This window comes from Anguilla rostrata, chromosome 9, assembly GCF_018555375.3.
Source record: "Anguilla rostrata isolate EN2019 chromosome 9, ASM1855537v3, whole genome shotgun sequence".
Taxonomy (NCBI): Eukaryota; Metazoa; Chordata; class Actinopteri; order Anguilliformes; family Anguillidae; genus Anguilla; species Anguilla rostrata.
The window spans coordinates 42,923,111-42,941,897 of NC_057941.1; the positions used below are offsets into that span (position 1 = coordinate 42,923,111).

Genomic DNA, 18,787 nt, shown 5'->3' on the forward strand with positions numbered 1-18,787 from the left:
GAGAACCACTGCCCTAGTACATGTATTTTTATGATAATAATAATATTAATAATAATAATAATAATAATTATTATTATTATTATTATTATTATTATTATTATTATTGTTATTATTATTATTATTATAATAACAAACAAATAAATAAATAAATAAATAAAATTAAATTACATATATTTAAAATTATTATTAAAAGCAGTAGAAGTAATACAAATAATTATAATTCCTGATGTTTTCTTATGGCAGACTGATAATTGCTCATTTGGAAGAACTGATTCAAAACAAAAAAAGAGAATAAACATAGGAAATTTTAAAAAGTTTAAAAAGTGTCATAACTGGAAAAACACCAGTGCGCAAGAACCCAGGAATGACCTTTTAATCAGAATGTGCTATTATATGAACAAATGTATTTGGATATGTTCATGCAGTGCTTTAGACTACCTCCAAAACCCAAAATGAAAGGGTGAATGCATGAATGGCGGGCAGGGGAGCAGAGTGAGTATGGATGCTGGGTCAGGACACACCACGCACCTGGATGAGAGAAATCTCCGTGGCTGATTCTCTTCTCCAGAGTTTTAGAAAGCGGCTTGATGGACGACAGCCTCTGCGGAAAAACACAACGACATTAGCACAGGAAGTACCATGCGTAACAAACACACACACACTCACACACACGCACGCACCGCACACACACACACACGCACACACACACACACACACACACACCGACAGCACGCACGCACACGCACGCGCACACACCACGCACGCACGCACGCACGCACGCACGCACGCACACACACACACACACACACCGCACGCAGCATGCACCATGCACACACACCACACACGCACACGCACGCACGCACGCACGCACACACACACTCACGCACGCAGCATCAGCACATACACACACTCACGCACGCACGCACGCACACACGCCGCACACACACACACACACACCACGCACAAAACCACACACACACACAAATACACATCACACACAAACAACACACACACACACACCACCCACACCACACCACACACACACACACACACACAAAAAGGTTTAAACTACAAGTTTTACTTTAATTTGTTATGCCTATGATTTTTCTTTTTAGGTTTTCTCAATAATTCATTTTAATTTTTCATTACGCATAAAATAAAACTAACATACTTGTAAAATGAATATGAACTTGGAGGTGTATAATTAAATAATAATTAAAATAATAAATCTCTCTCTGAAATCACCACTAATTAGGAAATTTAGTTCAAATCCTGATTTGCTTTGTAGCAGGTTACTTGAGTCCATCCCATGTTTATGGGTGATGTTTTTGCCTTTTAATAGCCATTTTGTGGTTTAATGGTTTAAGAAACAAATGCTTTTTCAACTGTCTCAATTTCTAAGCAAATCCATACAAAGCTGGTTACAATTCTAATAACATCCCCCAGAAGAAATATATCAAATATCCCAAAAGATTATATAGGTCAATACTAATACAATAATAGGTAATAAACCAATATTTATGAAACAAATGTTTGAAAAAATAATTATTTTTGTGAACAATATTTTAAATGAAGAAGGTACGCTTATGTCATATAAAAATGAGCAAAGAGTGGACCGGTTGGTTGAATGCAGAGCTATAGTCAAGTGCTAGCATCCCTACCACAGAAATGGAAAATAAAATGTGTTTCAGCATCTAAGAGATTAATGGCCTGCAAGCCCAACAATAAACAACAATAAATTAAAATATAAACAGAAAGAAATGTATTGTTTATACTTAAAACCAAAGGTGTATTTGATGGACCATATAAAAAATAAAATAAATAAATAAAATTCAATATAAATGGGAACAGCGATTTCATACACCCCTCCCCAGGTATTCAATACATGGAATTATATATAAAACAACCCTTTAGGTGAGCCTTTCAGTTAAAACTATTGTATTGAGTTTTAGCTACAAAACAAATGTTAAACGTGTAGGGTTTTGAGCAATCTCCAAGTGTTGCATATTGTCATGGGGACAGAGAATCATTACCACACATTTTTGGTACTGCCCCACAGTGCCACTTTTTGGACTCAGATCCAAGCTTGGCAAAAAAAACAAAAGCAAAAAAACTGAAATATTGAGGCACAAATAGACCCACAGATTGTTATCATCTGGAATTTAAGAAATATTAACCAAATGTCTGTGAACATGAACATCCCTATTGATATTTATTTTCAATGCTATTTCAGAAAAGTAATTGGAAATAGAGAATTTTAAATTTAGTGTAAAACACCATAGTGTCATGGATATTTTGGTCGCTCAGGGTAATGATAGATGTAGATTGTATGGTATGAGGTGGGAAAAGCTTAGACAGGTTGAGGAATGGTGATGTCTTCTGAGTCATAAAAAAACTATCATGTTTATCCATGAAACAGCTTTTTCAGTGCGACAGTTTGCAATACATGGGGCTCATATGTCATTCACTTCACAACAGCACAAGTGTTTGATGTGCAGGCTTTCCTGGGAAACAGCAGCCAATAGCAAAGCGGCAGCGTGAAAGAGCCTGCTGCTGGACGTTAGACGCCCTGAATGCGTTAGCGGCAGCTGGTGAAGAGTGGAAATGAGAATGAGGCCGCTGGAGAGGGGGAGGTAAGGTGTAGCGCAGGCTGGGAGTGATGGAGGTGGGCGGATGCTCACCTGAATGGGGGAGACGGCGGCGGCGGGGGCGGTGCGGACGGGGATGCCGCTCAGGGGGCTCCTGGGGACGGAGTGCACCTGCACCGTGTGCCCAGGCCCACCTGCGAAACAGTGAAGCAGTGACTGCAGGTTCTCATCTTCGCAGCTGAGGCCGATAGCCGACGCGCCAGCATCACAAAAAACGAGCCTGGCCTTTCTCAACGCTCGCCCTCGCCGGTGACGGCGTCAACGACAGAGACACGCGTCGGGGCTGCGGGATTCTCCCCCGCGTTTCCACGCCGACGGTGTGACGCGTGACTCAGTCTCCGTGAAACCGCGCGAATCGCACAAAGGTCAGCCCTCCTTCGTGATTTACCGCGTTATTTTTCAAACCTTAACCTCAAGTTTTTATACACGCAGGCACTCCCAGTACAAAAAACAGAGCCTTTCGCTTTTTTTTCGCCCACGATAAGTTAAAACAATCAGCACCTCCCTTCCTGAACCTGCCGTCGATATCTGATCGGATCTGGATCGGGAGTTCAGGGAAGAGGTTCTGCAGCGACTCCCGTGCCAGGTCGCCGGTCCTGTCTGGCCCCGGTGGCGGTGATAAATTTTAGCAGGGGGCACCCGGTGTACCTCCCTGATATGGACGGCGCAGGAAGCCGCCCGCGGCTATCTAAATATTTTGGGGGGGCCGCCCCCTGCGGGAAGGACGGGGCGCTCACTCTGCACGGCCGAGTCGAAGGACTTGATGAGGGACTTGACGGTGGCTCCCGGCTCTGCGGCGACGGAGGGCGGGGCCTGGCTCATGGAGATCCCGCACCAGTGGGGGGCGCCGTCCGCGTCCGAGGAGCCGGCCTCCTCGCCCCTGGACCTGGAAGAGCGGGAGGGAGACAGCCGTTCACCCAGGGGCACAAAACTGTGGCGGCTGTTCTTCTGTCCTGTTCTGAGGGTGGAGGCCTCAAACTAACCAACCTGATGACATCACAGGTTTCCTATATTGACGGTTCACAGATAAATACGCTCAATAAACTCACCACATGAAAGTCTGAACAGCGAAATCCGAGAAATCCTTTTTTAAACATTTTAAGTCGAGCTGACTGAGCTCTAAGCTCTTTGAGAGGGATCTCCTCTCTGCGAATGAGTCAGGCAAGCATTTTCAAAAATCAAATCGTCTAAGAAAACACTTACAGGTGTCTCCAGGATGACTCACTTATGTAACTGTAACACCTCATCACAGATCACGTATCATTAATTTACTGATTTACTCACTCATTGCTCATACCCATTTCTTTAGATTCACTCTAATTTTAAATATACAGTGGTGATAACAAACACAACAAAAAATTGTGAAATTAAAGTACACTAGTTTGCTATTCTTTACATAAAAATACAATAGTCTTTAACAGGGCATTTAAAGTAGTTACCCAGGGAATCATAAACACATGGAAAGTGCTTAGGTGCACCCAACACTTATCCAACACTTTGTTAAAGGCCTCCCTCCGTGTGTGCTTCATCCATCTTAATCCCACCAAACATTTTCCCTGGGCATAGCGCCCAAACGTTTATTGCACAGCTTAAAATAAATGTCTAAATGTTCAGATATGCCAAGTAACTTTAAACGAACAAGAAATGACAGCTGGCAGACAGACTTCTGTTAAAAAAGGAGTTCATATTGTTCATATAATACGTATATCTATTATATATATATGCAACACACACATATATTTATACATATAACACACATATAAATATATATGCTGTATATATGTATATATATATATGTATATATATATGTATGTATGTATATATATATGTATGTATATATATATATATATATATATATATAATATATATATATATATATATATATATATATACATAAAAAATGTTTTTAAATTATATATATATATATAATTTTAAAACATTTTTTCCAGACAGAGGAAAGCAGAGAGGGCAGCAGACAGAGAAGGGACCATGGTGCAGAGAGCCATCTGGGGGATTGGCATATGCTTTGAGAGGGCCACCCCATGAACTGTCACACGGTCTCCCCAAGTCTCATTCTTTGCGCATTGTATACTATTCAGTCAAGAGTTCCCAAACTGCAGACTGGGACCCAGAAGAGGGGGCTGCGAGAGGGGTTCAGAAAAACCGAAGAGCCGTTACGTCACTGTGCCAGTAAAAGTGCACACGCAGCTGCTCTCGCATATACAGTACATTAGCATTAACATTTTTGTTGAAATATATCGGAATAAGGAGAAGGTCACACGGAATACAGAATTCTCTCATTGACACGGTCAGTGGCTCAGAATATTCCGGAACCGCTGCTCTCAGTGAAACACTGAAGTGTGAGAGTCTGAGAGATAATACTGATGAGAGAAGGGTGGCATGTTACACGTGCAGGAAAGACAAGAGAACCGGCCACTGCTGCCAGTCAGCATACGGCGATCTGTTCGCAAATAAAAGAACAGCCAATCAGACAGCAGATTGAAGACACGTTTATAATTTATTGATTACAGAATGACATAAAAGTTCAAATGAATATACACAAATACACTATTTACATAACAAATTTTTTTTTCCTGATAAACAGCATTGGATAGATCTGTCATGGCTATCAAAGCTCCCTCACACACATTATGACACTTAAATAATTTGTCACATTTTCTGCTGAGTAGTAACAGTTCTAAGGAATTTCATACTTCTTGAAGGAGGAAGAAAGATTTTTTTGCCAAAAGGTTTTACAGTACTGAACACCAGCAAATATGATTTCTGATTTTAATATTCCTGGCATCTGCACAATTGTATAAGTGCTTTATAGCCTTGACTTTAATTATAACCTGAGATTTATCAAGTGGCAGTATTAGATAATTAGAAACATTTGGTCTCTCCTGAAGCAAGAGTTGGTTCTGTGGTTTAGTGATAGCAATTCAATTGAAACTGGTGAAACAAATGTTTTAATGTTTCAATTCTCAATATTATAGCATTTTAATACAAATAAATGCATGTAGGGCGGAAAAAAAATAATGCTGCAATGAAATATTGACAGCTTTTTTAACAAGAACTTTAAAGGTTGTAGGCAATGACTGAGTGTCCTTGAAGCACTCAAGGACATGTCCACGTGAGGCAAATGAAACGGCTTATCAATAAGGTATTAACTTATAAATGCAGTTTAGTACATGGTTTACTAATAACCGGCGTATTCACGGGTGGTCACTGATCTCCTCAACAGTCTTAAAGCTCTGCTGCTGCCAGCCATCACAGGCGTTGCGCGTGCCTCTCGGACGCGCAGCCCAGGAGAGCAGCGCTGAGAGAGCGGAGCTATATAACGCACGCGCTGGGGACCCGCGGAAAGCCCGACGGGAATGAGGAACATGCGCGACGTGCGCACTGCGAGAGCGCCCGTGAGTTCCTCAAAAGACTCCGGTGCGTCACTGCGCGTTTTTCCCTGAATCGCATTTGTAATGAAGCACAGTTCAGATGACCTTATGATTATGCTAATACACCGCTAAGTGCATTTATATATGCGTTTCCTGACATCACCATTAGACGTTAACCCTTAGGTTAATGGTCCGATAGAAAGTGAAATTAAATACAGGGAAATGCAAATACGCACAGATACGCAGTACAGACTGAACGGTATTCCCTACAGAAGCTGTGTACGCCGGAGGGTCCCGGCACGATTAACCGGGATGTATGTGTTATATCTGTATTCACAACCATTTTCTCCTGAGGGTAATTTATTCGCGAAACCAACAAAATTAATTCAATGAGACTATCAAATTACTGGTGATAAAACAACAATACTTAAGACTATTGTGTGACGTTAAGACAAGACAGCTGTCACGTTATCATGACACCTGCACGCCAGAATAAGAAAAATATGTTATGCAACCCTGTTTTACATTGTACGCATTAAAGCAAATCTTAGGTCTGGAATTACTGGAATATTCAGGTAGTATATTTCTTTAAAAAATATGGCACTCTCACAAAGACAATTCTAAATAATTAAAGCTTTCCTTCTCTCGTTTATATCTTTGTCCCTGTCTGGGGCAGTTGGCTCAGAATTTTGCTTTAAATGAGTTTATCGCTTGGAGGTACTGTTGGCACACTGCTGAAATACAAACCAAAAAAAGATTTATATTTATCTTTGAGCTTCACATGAGTCTTTCCCTTCATAGATTGCCTCCTCGTCTCAGTTCGTTTGACTTTTTATACTCTATCAACAAAGTTCTAGTACTTGTAAGGAGACATCTGCTTCCCCCAAGCAATTGTACATTTTAACCTAGCCTGTGCCTGATTCTGTAGACTTTTTCTCAAATTGCACCATCTAGTGGTGACACTACAGCAGACACAAGGTGACGTCAGAGAAAAAAGACAGGCACTCTCACTGGAAGAAATAAAATAAAATAAAAAAAACAAGGTGATCAATGAAAATAAATTTCCATTTCTGTGGCATACAAGTTCGGTTCACTTTTTTTCCTAGAGTACATCGCCACACGACTGAGACCTTATTGGTCCTGAAAACACTCGGGTGACTTCAGGTATACGCACATTGAAAAGGCTCCTTTCAAAATAGAACAATAACATCACTGGCTTTTAATCCGCAAATGTAAACATCACCAAACATTTTTTTTAAGAAAAAAAAAAAAAAAACGCATAAATAAAGAGCACCAAGTGCGTGGGTGCTAGAAAGGAATAAACTGAAGCTGAAAATATTAACACGACAGCATTAATAGTAGCACTGATTCCACCAGTGAAACATGCATCTGTAGTCCTTGGGCACAGATGTATTATGGCAGCAAAATTACACATAATAAAGGGCAACAAAGCATTAGATTTAAAACATAAAGGAACAGAAGCTCAGAAACCCCGTTGATTAAAAAAAATGAAATAACAAATCAAACAACCGATGTTGAATTTCAGCTTTTTCCTTCTAGTTCCTCAATGTTTTTCATTTCCCATACACTTCTCACCTGCGGCCTTAATTCTGGAAACTCCCCACACAAATATGAAAATATCGATCCCTCAAACATATTTGGTGTAAATATTGATTGAAGCCAAGTGTCTTGGGCCCGTCCTCCAGTCACCATTTAGCCTGGTTCTCCAGATATTTACCTTCAGTGACAAGCATTACTCCTGAAGTACACATTTTCTTTCAACAACATTTTCCCATTCGTAACATAATACTGGTGAAGTCACACTCGTACAGTAATACTGTTTTCTGATATGTCCTGATAGGGCTTTGCAGCACATCTAACCTGAACCAGTGCTGGATCTGAAAAAGAAAATGGAAACATGAGCCTTTGTGAATCAGTGTTTACAGAGAAAAGCCTCTCAACATATTTTACATGCATGGTAATGTCAAGGGATTTTAACAACACGCCCATACAAATGACTTTATTTATGAAAGCTATCAATTAATAAAGCATAATAATCTGTTCTTTTTCCACCATGCATATCATTAAAGTTAAACAAATACAATCCTGCATGTTTGAACTGTGGTATATATAAGCCGTATCTAAGCTCCTGTATCTGATAAACAATATCCATATATAATATGGCACAGATGCATATGTACAAGGAGATCATTGTAGAAGTTCAAAACATGCAGTGCTTGACAGCTACTCTGGGAAAGGTCGGTGACCGGTCAATTCCGTCTAAAGATGGGTCAGTAAAGCAATTGCTTCACTGGCCAGCAGGTGGCACTAAAAGTGAAATGTGAAATTTAATTGTGCAAAAACAAAACAAAACAAAACCAAAAAACACAAGCAAAGTGAAACACTGCACCCCCCCAAAAGGAAATCACAGCAGCATCAGCGTTGCGTCGACAGCCAATAGCAGGAAAGATCAGACAGAAAGCAGAGGCGATGCAAGGCAGGGAAACGACAGGAGACACTCCTGGGCTCCATGTAGGTGGGCGGCGACAGCATTCGCTAAAAAACGCACTGCGTCTCCTGCGTCTACATTGCAGCGTTTCGGTGCGGCTAGCAACAGGGAACTTACCTGCGTTTCATTAAGAGGCGTCACGCCCAGGGGAAAATCCTCTAAAGTTCGCCCTCGGGAGCTCCGGTGGCTGGGGAGGCAGCATATCGGCTAGTCCGTCGCGGGAAAAAAAAAAAAAAGTACGCGCCGGTCTTTTCGGATCTAGCGACGGACGAGCGCCGGCTATAGTACCGCGAAAGCGCTCCATTGGCTGTACCCTCCAAGGTAAACACCCTTGGCTTTCAGTTGCCGACCAATGGCAGCGGTGCGTTTTGCTCCGCGCAAAGACGGACGCCGTTTGCGCAGCCGCATGCAGGCGCTGCCACACACACAGTACAGCAGGCGGACCACAAAGCTGGCACACAGCAGCCACCACGCCGACAGCGGCGATCGCCAGGGCGGGACCCGGACTTGTGACACAGCACAGCGTTTCTCATCTCTTAAACCCGTCTCGTCGTAGAAAGCTATGACAAGAGGAAACCATTCTCTCACCCCGCCCCCCCCCCCCCCATCCTCAGCCAAAGTCACGTGGTCTCGGCAATGAGGAATTGCTTACGAAAACGGCAGCAATGAGTCATGTATCTCACAGAGCCCTGTTGTGCCTTATTTTTTATGTATGAGGTTGTAGGTTGTCATTTTTTACATACAGCACACAATACTTCAACAGTCAGATAAAGCAGAGATCATAAAGAAGGGCTACCAAGTTACAAGATGGACCCGTCCAGAGAACAAGACTCAGTGGGTATGTTCATTTGTGGGTCCATCTTGACAGTGGGGGGGCCTGTGTATGACTTGACTGAAGTACAGACCTAGCAAAAAAATATGTAGACTAAAGCAAACGCTCATGGCCTTAAAAAGTTCAGTGAGCTACCCTGTACAGTAAGGTCACAGTGGAGAGTCTGAAAGTGCAGTCTGAAAGTGTGCAGGAGTAGAGAGGGCATCGGAGGGGTTACGGCATGGTAAAGGGAGTGCGTTAGTAGGGTTTGCAAATCCTGATATTTTTTTGTTCCCGAATACAGGGATAAGATGAAGGACGAATCAGAGCATTTGCGAGTTCAAATAACTTCACAAATTGTGTATTATTGCGTATTTAGCAGCGTTTGCTCTGGAGAGCAGCTCTGAAACACTTAAACTCATTGCCACAAGTGCTGACAGGAACTGATAAATGAAAAACTTTATTACATATAACAATAATGGTAAAATGAAATTTTAAACCAAACTGCTGAGTATCACAATTTTAAAATCAACTTGTGCTGATCTTTTTAATTTTTTTGCTATTATAGTGAACAAGGAACAAATATTAATCCAAAAGATTATTGATTCTGTTCCAAATTTCCCCAATATGACATTTTTTTTCAATGATGCGAGATGGAAAGGATTTTTTTTGTAGCAAACCCTACTAACCAGTCTGGCAGTGTGTGTTAGGAGAGAAGCGATTAGCAGAGTGCTTTGTGTGTGTGCATGTGTGTTTGTATGTATTTGTGTGTGCGTGTGTTTGTGTGTATTTGTGTGTGGGTGTGTGCATATGTACAGCATGTGTGTGTGTATGTATGTGTGTGTATAGGTGTGTGTGTGTGCGTATGTACAGTTTGTGTGTGTGTGTGTGCGTGTATTTACAGTATGCGTGTGTGTGTATGTGTGTGTTTGTGCATGCATGTGTGTGCGTATTTACAGTATGTGTGTGTGTGTGTGCGTGTGCGTATTTACAGTATGTGTGTATTTATGTGTGTGTGTACGTATTTACAGTATGTGTGCATTTGTGTGTGTGTGTGTGTGTGTGTGTACGTATTTACAGTATGTGTGTATTCGTGTGTGTGTACGTATTTACAGTATGTGTGTATTTGTGCGTATGTGTGTGTACATATTTACAGTATGTGTGTATTTGTGTGTGTGTCTGTATTTGTGTGTGTATGTATTTACAGTATGTGTGTATTTGTGTGTGTGTACGTATTTACAGTATGTGTGTGTTTGTGCGTATGTGTGTGTACATATTTACAGTATGTGTGTATTTGTGTGTGTCTGTATTTGTGTGTGTGTATGTATTTACAGTATGTGCGTGTTTGTGCTTATGTGTGTGTACATATTTACAGTATGTGTGTATTTGTGTGTGTGTCTGTATTTGTGTGTGTGTATGTATTTACAGTATGTGTGTGTTTGTGCGTATGTGTGTGTGTGTTTGTGCGCGTGCTCTCTGGCGCCGCCCTGCTGACGCACCTGCTCCCCTGCAGCTGCTCCAGCTCCCCCGCCAGCTTGGCGCTGTGCTCCTGCTCCTCCTGCAGACGCCGGCGGAGCGCCCGCAGCTCCTGCTGCGCCTCCACCTTGATGTCGTTGGCCACCACCACGGCCGTCTGCAGGTCGGCCTGGAAGCGCAGCCACTCCGCCGTCTCGTCCTGGAAGGTCAGAGGTCACGCCGGGGTCGTCGTCACATGTCTGAACGCTGACTCGTGGGTAATGAATGCCGGGCACCGGGCCATACATTGACTAGTGTTTGGACAGCGCGTGTTTCTTCAAGATATCGGTGCACAGGCCCTGTCTTGCTCCCATACTGAAGGGGCTACTCAATACTTCCAGCCTTTTGAAATAAATAAAAAATATTGAAGTTTGAGCTAAAAAAAAAATAACGTATCTTTTTTATATACACACAACATTAAGAGCACTGTGGACTCAGAGGCTAAATGCTGTATGAATGAAGAAATCACATACACATTTAGTTAAGGGAAAATTGTAATGGGAGTGGGCTGAGTAGCCCAGAGTTCAGTGAAAAGGTTTTAATCAGTCTTCACCGTCAACACAAGCTGATGACAAGCTGCTGTCAATACAAGTCCATATGTATAAACTGGCCTAATATAAAACGTGCTTTGTGCGTGCCTGCGGTACAAAGGATCAAGGGGAAAGTGTTCTACCTTCATCTGCTTGCTCAGAGCTTTCAGCTGCCTCTCCAGTTCAAACTTCTGCTCCTCCAGCTTCCTGACTTTATCTGCAGGCACACATTTGCGACGCAGTCATGAGAAACACCGTCATCGGGCCTTATTGCAAGCCGCTGACACAGATCGACAAACAACGATCGCTTATACTGATAAAAAAATAAAATCTGAGTACTGAACATACTGGCCCAAAATAAGTTTCGAACATTACCCATTGAGATGGGACAGGGCACTGTGTTGCACACTTTTGCTGAGTTTGAATGAAATCCGAGCAGAATTCGAATGCCGTAAATCTTTGTGATGTGACAGCCATTTCACTGAAGCAGGGCACTCCCCCTATAAGAGCGTCTGTTTCTGTTCAATGTGATTCTTTAGAGGGCTTGATTCTAACAGGCAGTGTGCTGCACTGTCAGTGAGGGGAGAGACAGGCCTGTCGAAAAAGCATTATGTGCACTGGCTGGGGCTTGATGGGATAATTCCTCCTCATAACTGTGTGCATCCACTGCGGCAGACCAGCGGCCAACTCTGCCATGGCTCACGTTTGCTCGTCATTGGTGGGAAGGGCATGGACCAGCGGCTTCTGCGGGCCAGATGTCAGCCCCCCCCCCCCCACAGCGATGAGGCTTGCCACTGCTAGCTTCTTACTTTGGTGCTCAGCGCGGAAGCGAATGGATGTGCGTTTTATTACAGAAAATATCTGTTTCTTCAACTTCAAAGAAGAGATCCTGCCGAAAGCATTCTGTTGAAAATGGCTTCCGTGGACAAACCATCAAAACGACCCACTCAAAAGTGAATCTGTGACCTGCTTCATATCTGAAAGCAAAATAAAGACCTTTCTACCTGTGCTGAAGAAATACTTGTTGCAACTCATTGTCTTTGTAGCATTGACTTCAGGAAGAAAGTTTAGACTGCAGGCACACCGGGCCATCGAAAGGAGATAACCCCGCCCCGGCAGATACTTAAAAAGGATACTTAAAAAATACCCAGAAACTGGTCTGTCCATTACATATTTGAATATTCGGTTCACAAGAAGTCAAACTAATACTAAACAAAGGGGCCTTTAAAGTTTGCCTTTAAACTTGTGTGGTTATACTAACAACAAATCAACCACAAAAAAAAATCGAATAAAGGGCTCCTCAGTCTTACATCCTTGTAATTGTCTGCATTTATTTAAGCAGGTAAATTGAGTCTATTAGGTAGGTAATGCAAGGGGTTATGCTTAATGTCACAGCTGAAAGACAGAACCTTCTAGAGCTCATGCCCTCATCACTGCTGGGGCAAGAGATTTATTTCAGCCCAGAAGGTCAAGTGGCCCTCATTAGTCATTACTGTCACAGCTGAGAGTCAGGGCCATTAGACAGACTAGCACCAGTTCAGGCACAGGGCTCAGGTCGGCATTTGACTGAGAAGGTTGGTGTGGCTGCGCGGACCGTGCTGCACTAAGACGGAGCAGGGGCTTACTCAGGTCAGTTCGGGTGTGGACGGAGGCGTGTGCTGCCACCTGGTCCAGCTCAAGATGGTGTCCTTCGGCCCTTCACTGCGTCCTTCTCGGACGCTCTCCAGCTTGCCGGCTGCGGGCCTGCTCGCTGCTCGCTGGCTCCTGACGCCAGCTCCCCGCTGCTCACACACAACACGAACAGACAGCACACACACACACATACACTCACACATCACACCATACACACGAGACAAACCACGCACACACACAACACACACGCATGGACACCACAGCCGACACAATACATGCACATCAACGCATCACACACCAACACCACACACTGATCCACACCCACACTCACGCACACATACTGCCATGCACGGCATGCTCCCCACACACACACAAACCACACAACACTGCCGCCTGCACACGCATGCATCCAGCCTGCACGCACACACACACAGGCATACATGCACACACACCCACGCACATAAACACACACATGCCCCAATATGCACACACATTCATTCATGCATCAACACACACAGAAAGAGAAGCATCTCACCACCTGCAGTTCTACAGCAGTTACCCACACCCTGGCTAGCTGCACTCAGGTAATTACACAAAGTACAACATCTGGCCACATGAGTAAAGGGCTATTTCCTGCCTGCCTGAAAAGATTTAATAAAAACAATTTCACAAGACAAAGTACTTATGAGGACTTAGTTTCCACACTGTAGAACAGGTCAGGTTACCCATGTCTGGCCAAAAACATAGAAAGGAATATTAATGACAATAAGGGGGCCTCAGGCCACAACACTGGAGTAAACTGCCAACTAGTAACACTCAGACATCACCTGCCGCTTCACTCTAACCACACTGCGTGTAACTAAAAGGAGCCTAAATCGATGGTAAAATGCAGCATCCCTCCACTGTCAGTGCAGAAAGGGAGAATAAAATGCCCCTGCTAGCACCATCCAACCAAACAGCAGCTATTTCGGCTGCCGGCCAAAACAAGGTTAGTAGAACGAGGGGACATAAATGGAACTTAGCAAAAAGTAAATTCCATACAGGCATTAGGAAGAATTTTTTCACGCAGAGAGAAGTCAATGTGTGGAACAGCCTGACAGGTCACATAGTTGAGGCAGAAACTCTGGGGATTTTCAAGACTAGGCTTGATGCGGTGTTAGATACTATCTAGTCTGTAGGTAATCAGAGCACTAATTTAGTCAGGAAAATGGCAAGCATTGTTGGCCTGAATGGCCTGTTCTCATCATTATGTTATGTTAAGGTTTTCAGTTTGTCTGCTCGCCAGGAGATGGCGCTGTGTTTTCACAGGCATGTACTCCACACGGGCCTGTATTGCTCAGAGCGCATCCACGCTTCCAGCACACAGACAGGAAATACTGCCTGACAGAACTGGGTTTCGCAGAATTTGGCTTCTGCGGGTCAATAATTTATTTAGACCAAAAGTCTTTAGTTATAGGAGCCACACAGATAAAATATTAGGCTAATTATAGGCACATTTAATGCTAAATACATGTCCAATACTGGTATCCATAAATTCATACATTGCGAGATTTGGCACAGGGGTAGGAATGTTAACGAATCGAGTGATCAATACACTGCGTTGCCTTAATACTAACCACGAATTCAGCTGTAAGGGTACATGAACTTAAGGTGAAGGCTGAAGCTGCATCCTAGTATGTATGAGCTTTTGAACAGTACCCAATACTGTACAAAACAACTCTTATCTTCATCAACAACCACAAAGCCTTTATTACCACCTACATACACAGAATTATAGGTAAACCTTCAGGCAGCAAGCTAATCTACTCCCACGGCAGCTAGCATGTCCGGGCGTGCAGTTATCAATCTGTACAGTCATGCATTCTCACACGCACTGTAACACACACACAGTAAATATGATTTGCTATTAAGCTAAAGTACACAAAGGTGTGAACCAGCCACCATTCAAAGTATATCCACAGTTTTTCTAAAAAGGCAAACAGAAAGTTCTAAATTCCAAATATCAAGGGTGAAAAAACAATTGAAATGTATGTTTTAACGGTGGAAATGTGCTCCCCTGTGTGTCTGTTGAGCCAAGATGGCTGATTCTGCGCTAGGGTTCATTTGCAGGCCTGGCCGTTTCACAGAAAGGGAAGTGTGAAGTGATAATCAGTGAGGTGCTGATATACTGCTGCTGGACGGGGGCCTAATCCCCGTCTCTCTCTCTCTCTCTCTCTCTCTCTCTCTCTCTCTCTCTGCTCTCGGCCTGCTCGTCACCTACCGCCCCGCCCCCCCCCCCCCCCCTTGTTCTCCAGACACAGTCCAGCATTGGAACCCCGAGCATCTGACCAATCGCTGCGCAGCGCCACACGGGAACCGCAGCCATGACATCATGCTTCACTCAGCCGTGCCACGCCCGTCCGCGCACTGACACCGAGCCTGAAAGCAGTGCCGCCTCCACACCCTCGCCCGTTTCCCAGCACACTTCTTCTCTCTTTGACTTCTCTCCCCATTTGGAAACCGGCGACCGCGGGTCTCGATTTGCCCCGGTGCCATCGGCGAACTGACCCCGGGGGGCGCCGCGGCAGAGGCAGGCGCGCTCTCCGACTGTTTTACACCCTGCAGGCCACACAGCGGTACTGCACCCAGCACTACTGCACAGACCAAACACCAGCTGGAGGAGCCCTAATCTCACTGATTATTGGTAGCCCGTGGTTACCTGGCATGTTGGCGGGTGAAGCTGAAGTGAGGTAAGTATGTACCAGCGACCTGAGGAGCTCTGCCAAATTTCACCTGGAACAAGGCCAACGATGCCCTGTTCCTGCTGACTCCCAGCTGCAGTTGGCCAATGCCACAGCAGAGATTCCAGTCTGTGTCTATTGGGCCTACCCTGGTTACAGTGAGTACTAAATGAGCCAATGGGGATGATCTATTCTGTCATAGAGAGGGGAGGGGTTTGAAGACATACAGTACACCAGGGCAGCCACTGACCTCCACAAAGCCTGGCTTCAAGCACCAATTAAAACATTACATGAGCTGAGTAAAGGGGATGTAATTAGCAAGGGGACGCGAGCATGCAGTCCCAGAACACAGTCCCACGCTTGCTTAGGGACGCATTTCTCCCCTCCTTCTTCCATTTCAGGAGCTGGAAGGTCCGACATGCGTATTCCCCAACCCTCTCTGCGAAGAGCCTAAGTTCCCTAACCCAGTGAATTAGGGTGAACCCAGGCCCGGGGCCCGGGCACGTCATCGCCCTCCCTTTCCGGAACCTTCACCACGAGCCGCAGCCCCCGACTCCTCCGCGGTGGAAAATGACTCACGCTTCTGCAGCTTTCTCTCTCTTACGGAGTCCTTATTCTCTTTTTGTTGACAGAATCGTTATAGCTTAGCTCTGCTCGGCCCCCCCCCCCTCCGTTCCCCCCCCCGTCCCGCCCCAGTTGGATGGAAGAGCCGACAGAGCGGCCAGCTCACGCTGACTTCCCCAGAAAAAGCAAAAAAATAAAAAATAAAATAAAATAAAATAAATAAAATAAGTAAATAAATTTTGCGAGAGAAGAAGCGCGGCGCTGACTGGGAGCCGCCAGTTTAAACGGATCCATGTGCGGGTGACGGGCGGGGGGCCAGGCCTGTCGTAACGCTCCCGGTGCCTCCTCCCGCCCCTTTGAAGCGTCTGAGTCACGCGCTCCGTCCGGCCGCCCTGGGCCGCGGGGGGACCACCTGTACCCCACGGCAACGCGGCCCCGCCCCCAAATCAGCGGCTGGATAACAGCCACCAATTAGAGCCAAGAGCTCCCCGCGGCTACTGCCGTATAAGCAGACAGAGCGGACGCGGCTCTAAGAGCAGTTCTGAAGCTGTTAAATGCTAACAGATAACATTCCCACTGCCACGAGGGCAGGGGAGATGATTCTGACAGTGCAGGAAGGTGTTACTTGGTACACAAATACTACACAGGGATTGGTCGCCCCCGGTGATTGGCATGGAAAAGGGTGTTGCTCAGTGCACGAATACAACTCAGGGATGGGTCACCTTTGGTGACCGGCATGGAAAAAAACAACCACACAAACGCAAAGATGCAACATAACTGCTGCGTTTGCAATGTTCACAAGTTAATGTGAAAGCAGAAGATGGGGACTGAGGTCAGTTCCATCTTAAATCAAAGATACAGCATAGAGGTATAGTGCTCAATGGGCTATAAAAGTGAAATTAAACTTGACAAGGTGCTCTATGGGAGGGGAACAGGATACAGGGGGGAGGGATTCAGTCAGGTTAGGAAATTAATCAATTGAAGGAGATTCATCAATTGAAAAAGGCCCATAATTAACAATTACTTTGAAGAGTAGTCAGTGTTCTAGAACTCCATTGCTTTTAATTACCAGTAGTGATTGTGACATCAGCATTAGAATGTTCAGTGAAGGACATTCTAATCACATATTTGTGATTTTACAACTTAAAGGGGTGAGTATGAGAATTATTCAATCAATTAATGGAATTTCGATTAATTTCCTGAATTGACTGAACTGGAACTGAAACTGACCCAAACGCTGGCGAGGCCACTGTGTCCCGAGGACAGCCATTAATCCGTCAGTGACGTTCGAGCCCGTCGCCTTCCCCAGTGACCCAAAAATAAAAACGCGGAGTCACGCCGAGACCCGCGGCGTCGGGACATCCGCGGGGTCCGCGCGCCACGGCGTGACATCGGCCGTGTGGGAGGGGCCGGCGAGCCCAGAGTTTCCCGGATCCCCCCCCCCCGCCCCCCAGCATGCGCTTCTGCTTTGTGCGCTAATATTAGCCGCCGGACGCATCATCGCGCACGCTGGAATGCTCTGGCCTCCGCTGGCATTCCATCCCCAAATCTCTCTCGGCCCCAGGGGTGACAGACGGGAAACAGGCCCCTTCCTCCCCAGCTCCGGGAAGGCTTTGGGGGCGCACACCGATTACTGGAACAGAGGCCCGGGACAACCGCCCCTAACAGAGCTATCAGAGTCACACTCTGGGTGTCTCTACATGGGACGGTATGCTCACCCAAAAAAGAGACTACATCAATGGAACCTATGCTTCTGTGGGGTGGTTCATACAGTGCTGCAACGTAGCCTAATGGGTAAGGTCCATCTGCCATAAAGGGCCAGTCGGTGAGATGGAGGATCAGTCACTGCCAAACCTACACTTGACACATTCACAGGTGGGACATTGGGTGGATAAGCAAAGTACTGTACGAGCTAGGGTCACTTTCATTTCAATTCAGTCAATTCACAAAATGAACTATAATTGAATTAATTAAATGAAATAAAAACCTCATGGGACATTACTGGTATTTCCAGTTCATTCCACCCTTTGAAGAGTAAGTTCTTTGGAATGTTTTTTCTAAAAAATTTTAAAGTTAGTGTTCTAGAACTCCATTGCTTTCCGTTACCAGCAGTGATTGTGACATCAGCATTAGAATGTTCAGTTAAGAACATTCTAATCACATATTTGTGACCTCACAGCTTGAAGGATTAACTGGCTGAATTGAAATGGAACTGTCCAAAGCTCTGGTATGATGGTGCCCAGATGAGGGGCGTGCTGGGACCCACCTTGGCGAGTAGCCCCTGCACGCGCTCGGTCTCGGCGGCCGCCTGCGCCAGCTCCTGCCTCAGCTCGCTGCAGCCCAGCTCCAGCCGCTCCTTGTCGGCGTGGGCGGCCTTGAGCAGGCCCTGCAGCTCCGTGCTGTCGCTGGCGCTCTGCATGGCCTTCAGCTCCTGCACCTTCTGCCGCTCCGCCTCCACCTGCGCCC

At 45.1% G+C, this 18,787-nt stretch overlaps 1 protein-coding gene and 1 long non-coding RNA gene across 2 annotated transcripts in view; both read right to left on the bottom strand.

Annotated features, from left to right (window-relative positions):
- The window catches only part of specc1 (sperm antigen with calponin homology and coiled-coil domains 1), an 88,118-nt gene that overhangs the window by 29,152 nt on the left and 40,179 nt on the right, over positions 1-18,787 (bottom strand). The window contains exons 4-9 of the mRNA XM_064349542.1: positions 18,515-18,787; positions 11,549-11,643; positions 10,860-11,035; positions 3,386-3,534; positions 2,682-2,782; positions 529-601 (exon numbers count right to left, since the gene is read on the bottom strand). The exon at positions 18,515-18,787 is cut by the window's right edge and continues 1,335 nt beyond it. Coding sequence (XP_064205612.1) covers positions 529-601; positions 2,682-2,782; positions 3,386-3,534; positions 10,860-11,035; positions 11,549-11,643; positions 18,515-18,787 — 867 coding nt within the window. The remainder of the gene's footprint in view (positions 1-528; positions 602-2,681; positions 2,783-3,385; positions 3,535-10,859; positions 11,036-11,548; positions 11,644-18,514) is intronic.
- LOC135263851 (uncharacterized) lies at positions 5,148-10,853 on the bottom strand. The gene is made up of 2 exons (XR_010332552.1): positions 8,667-10,853; positions 5,148-7,938 (listed from the first exon to the last, which is right to left on the bottom strand). It is a non-coding gene; the product is annotated as an uncharacterized LOC135263851 (long non-coding RNA).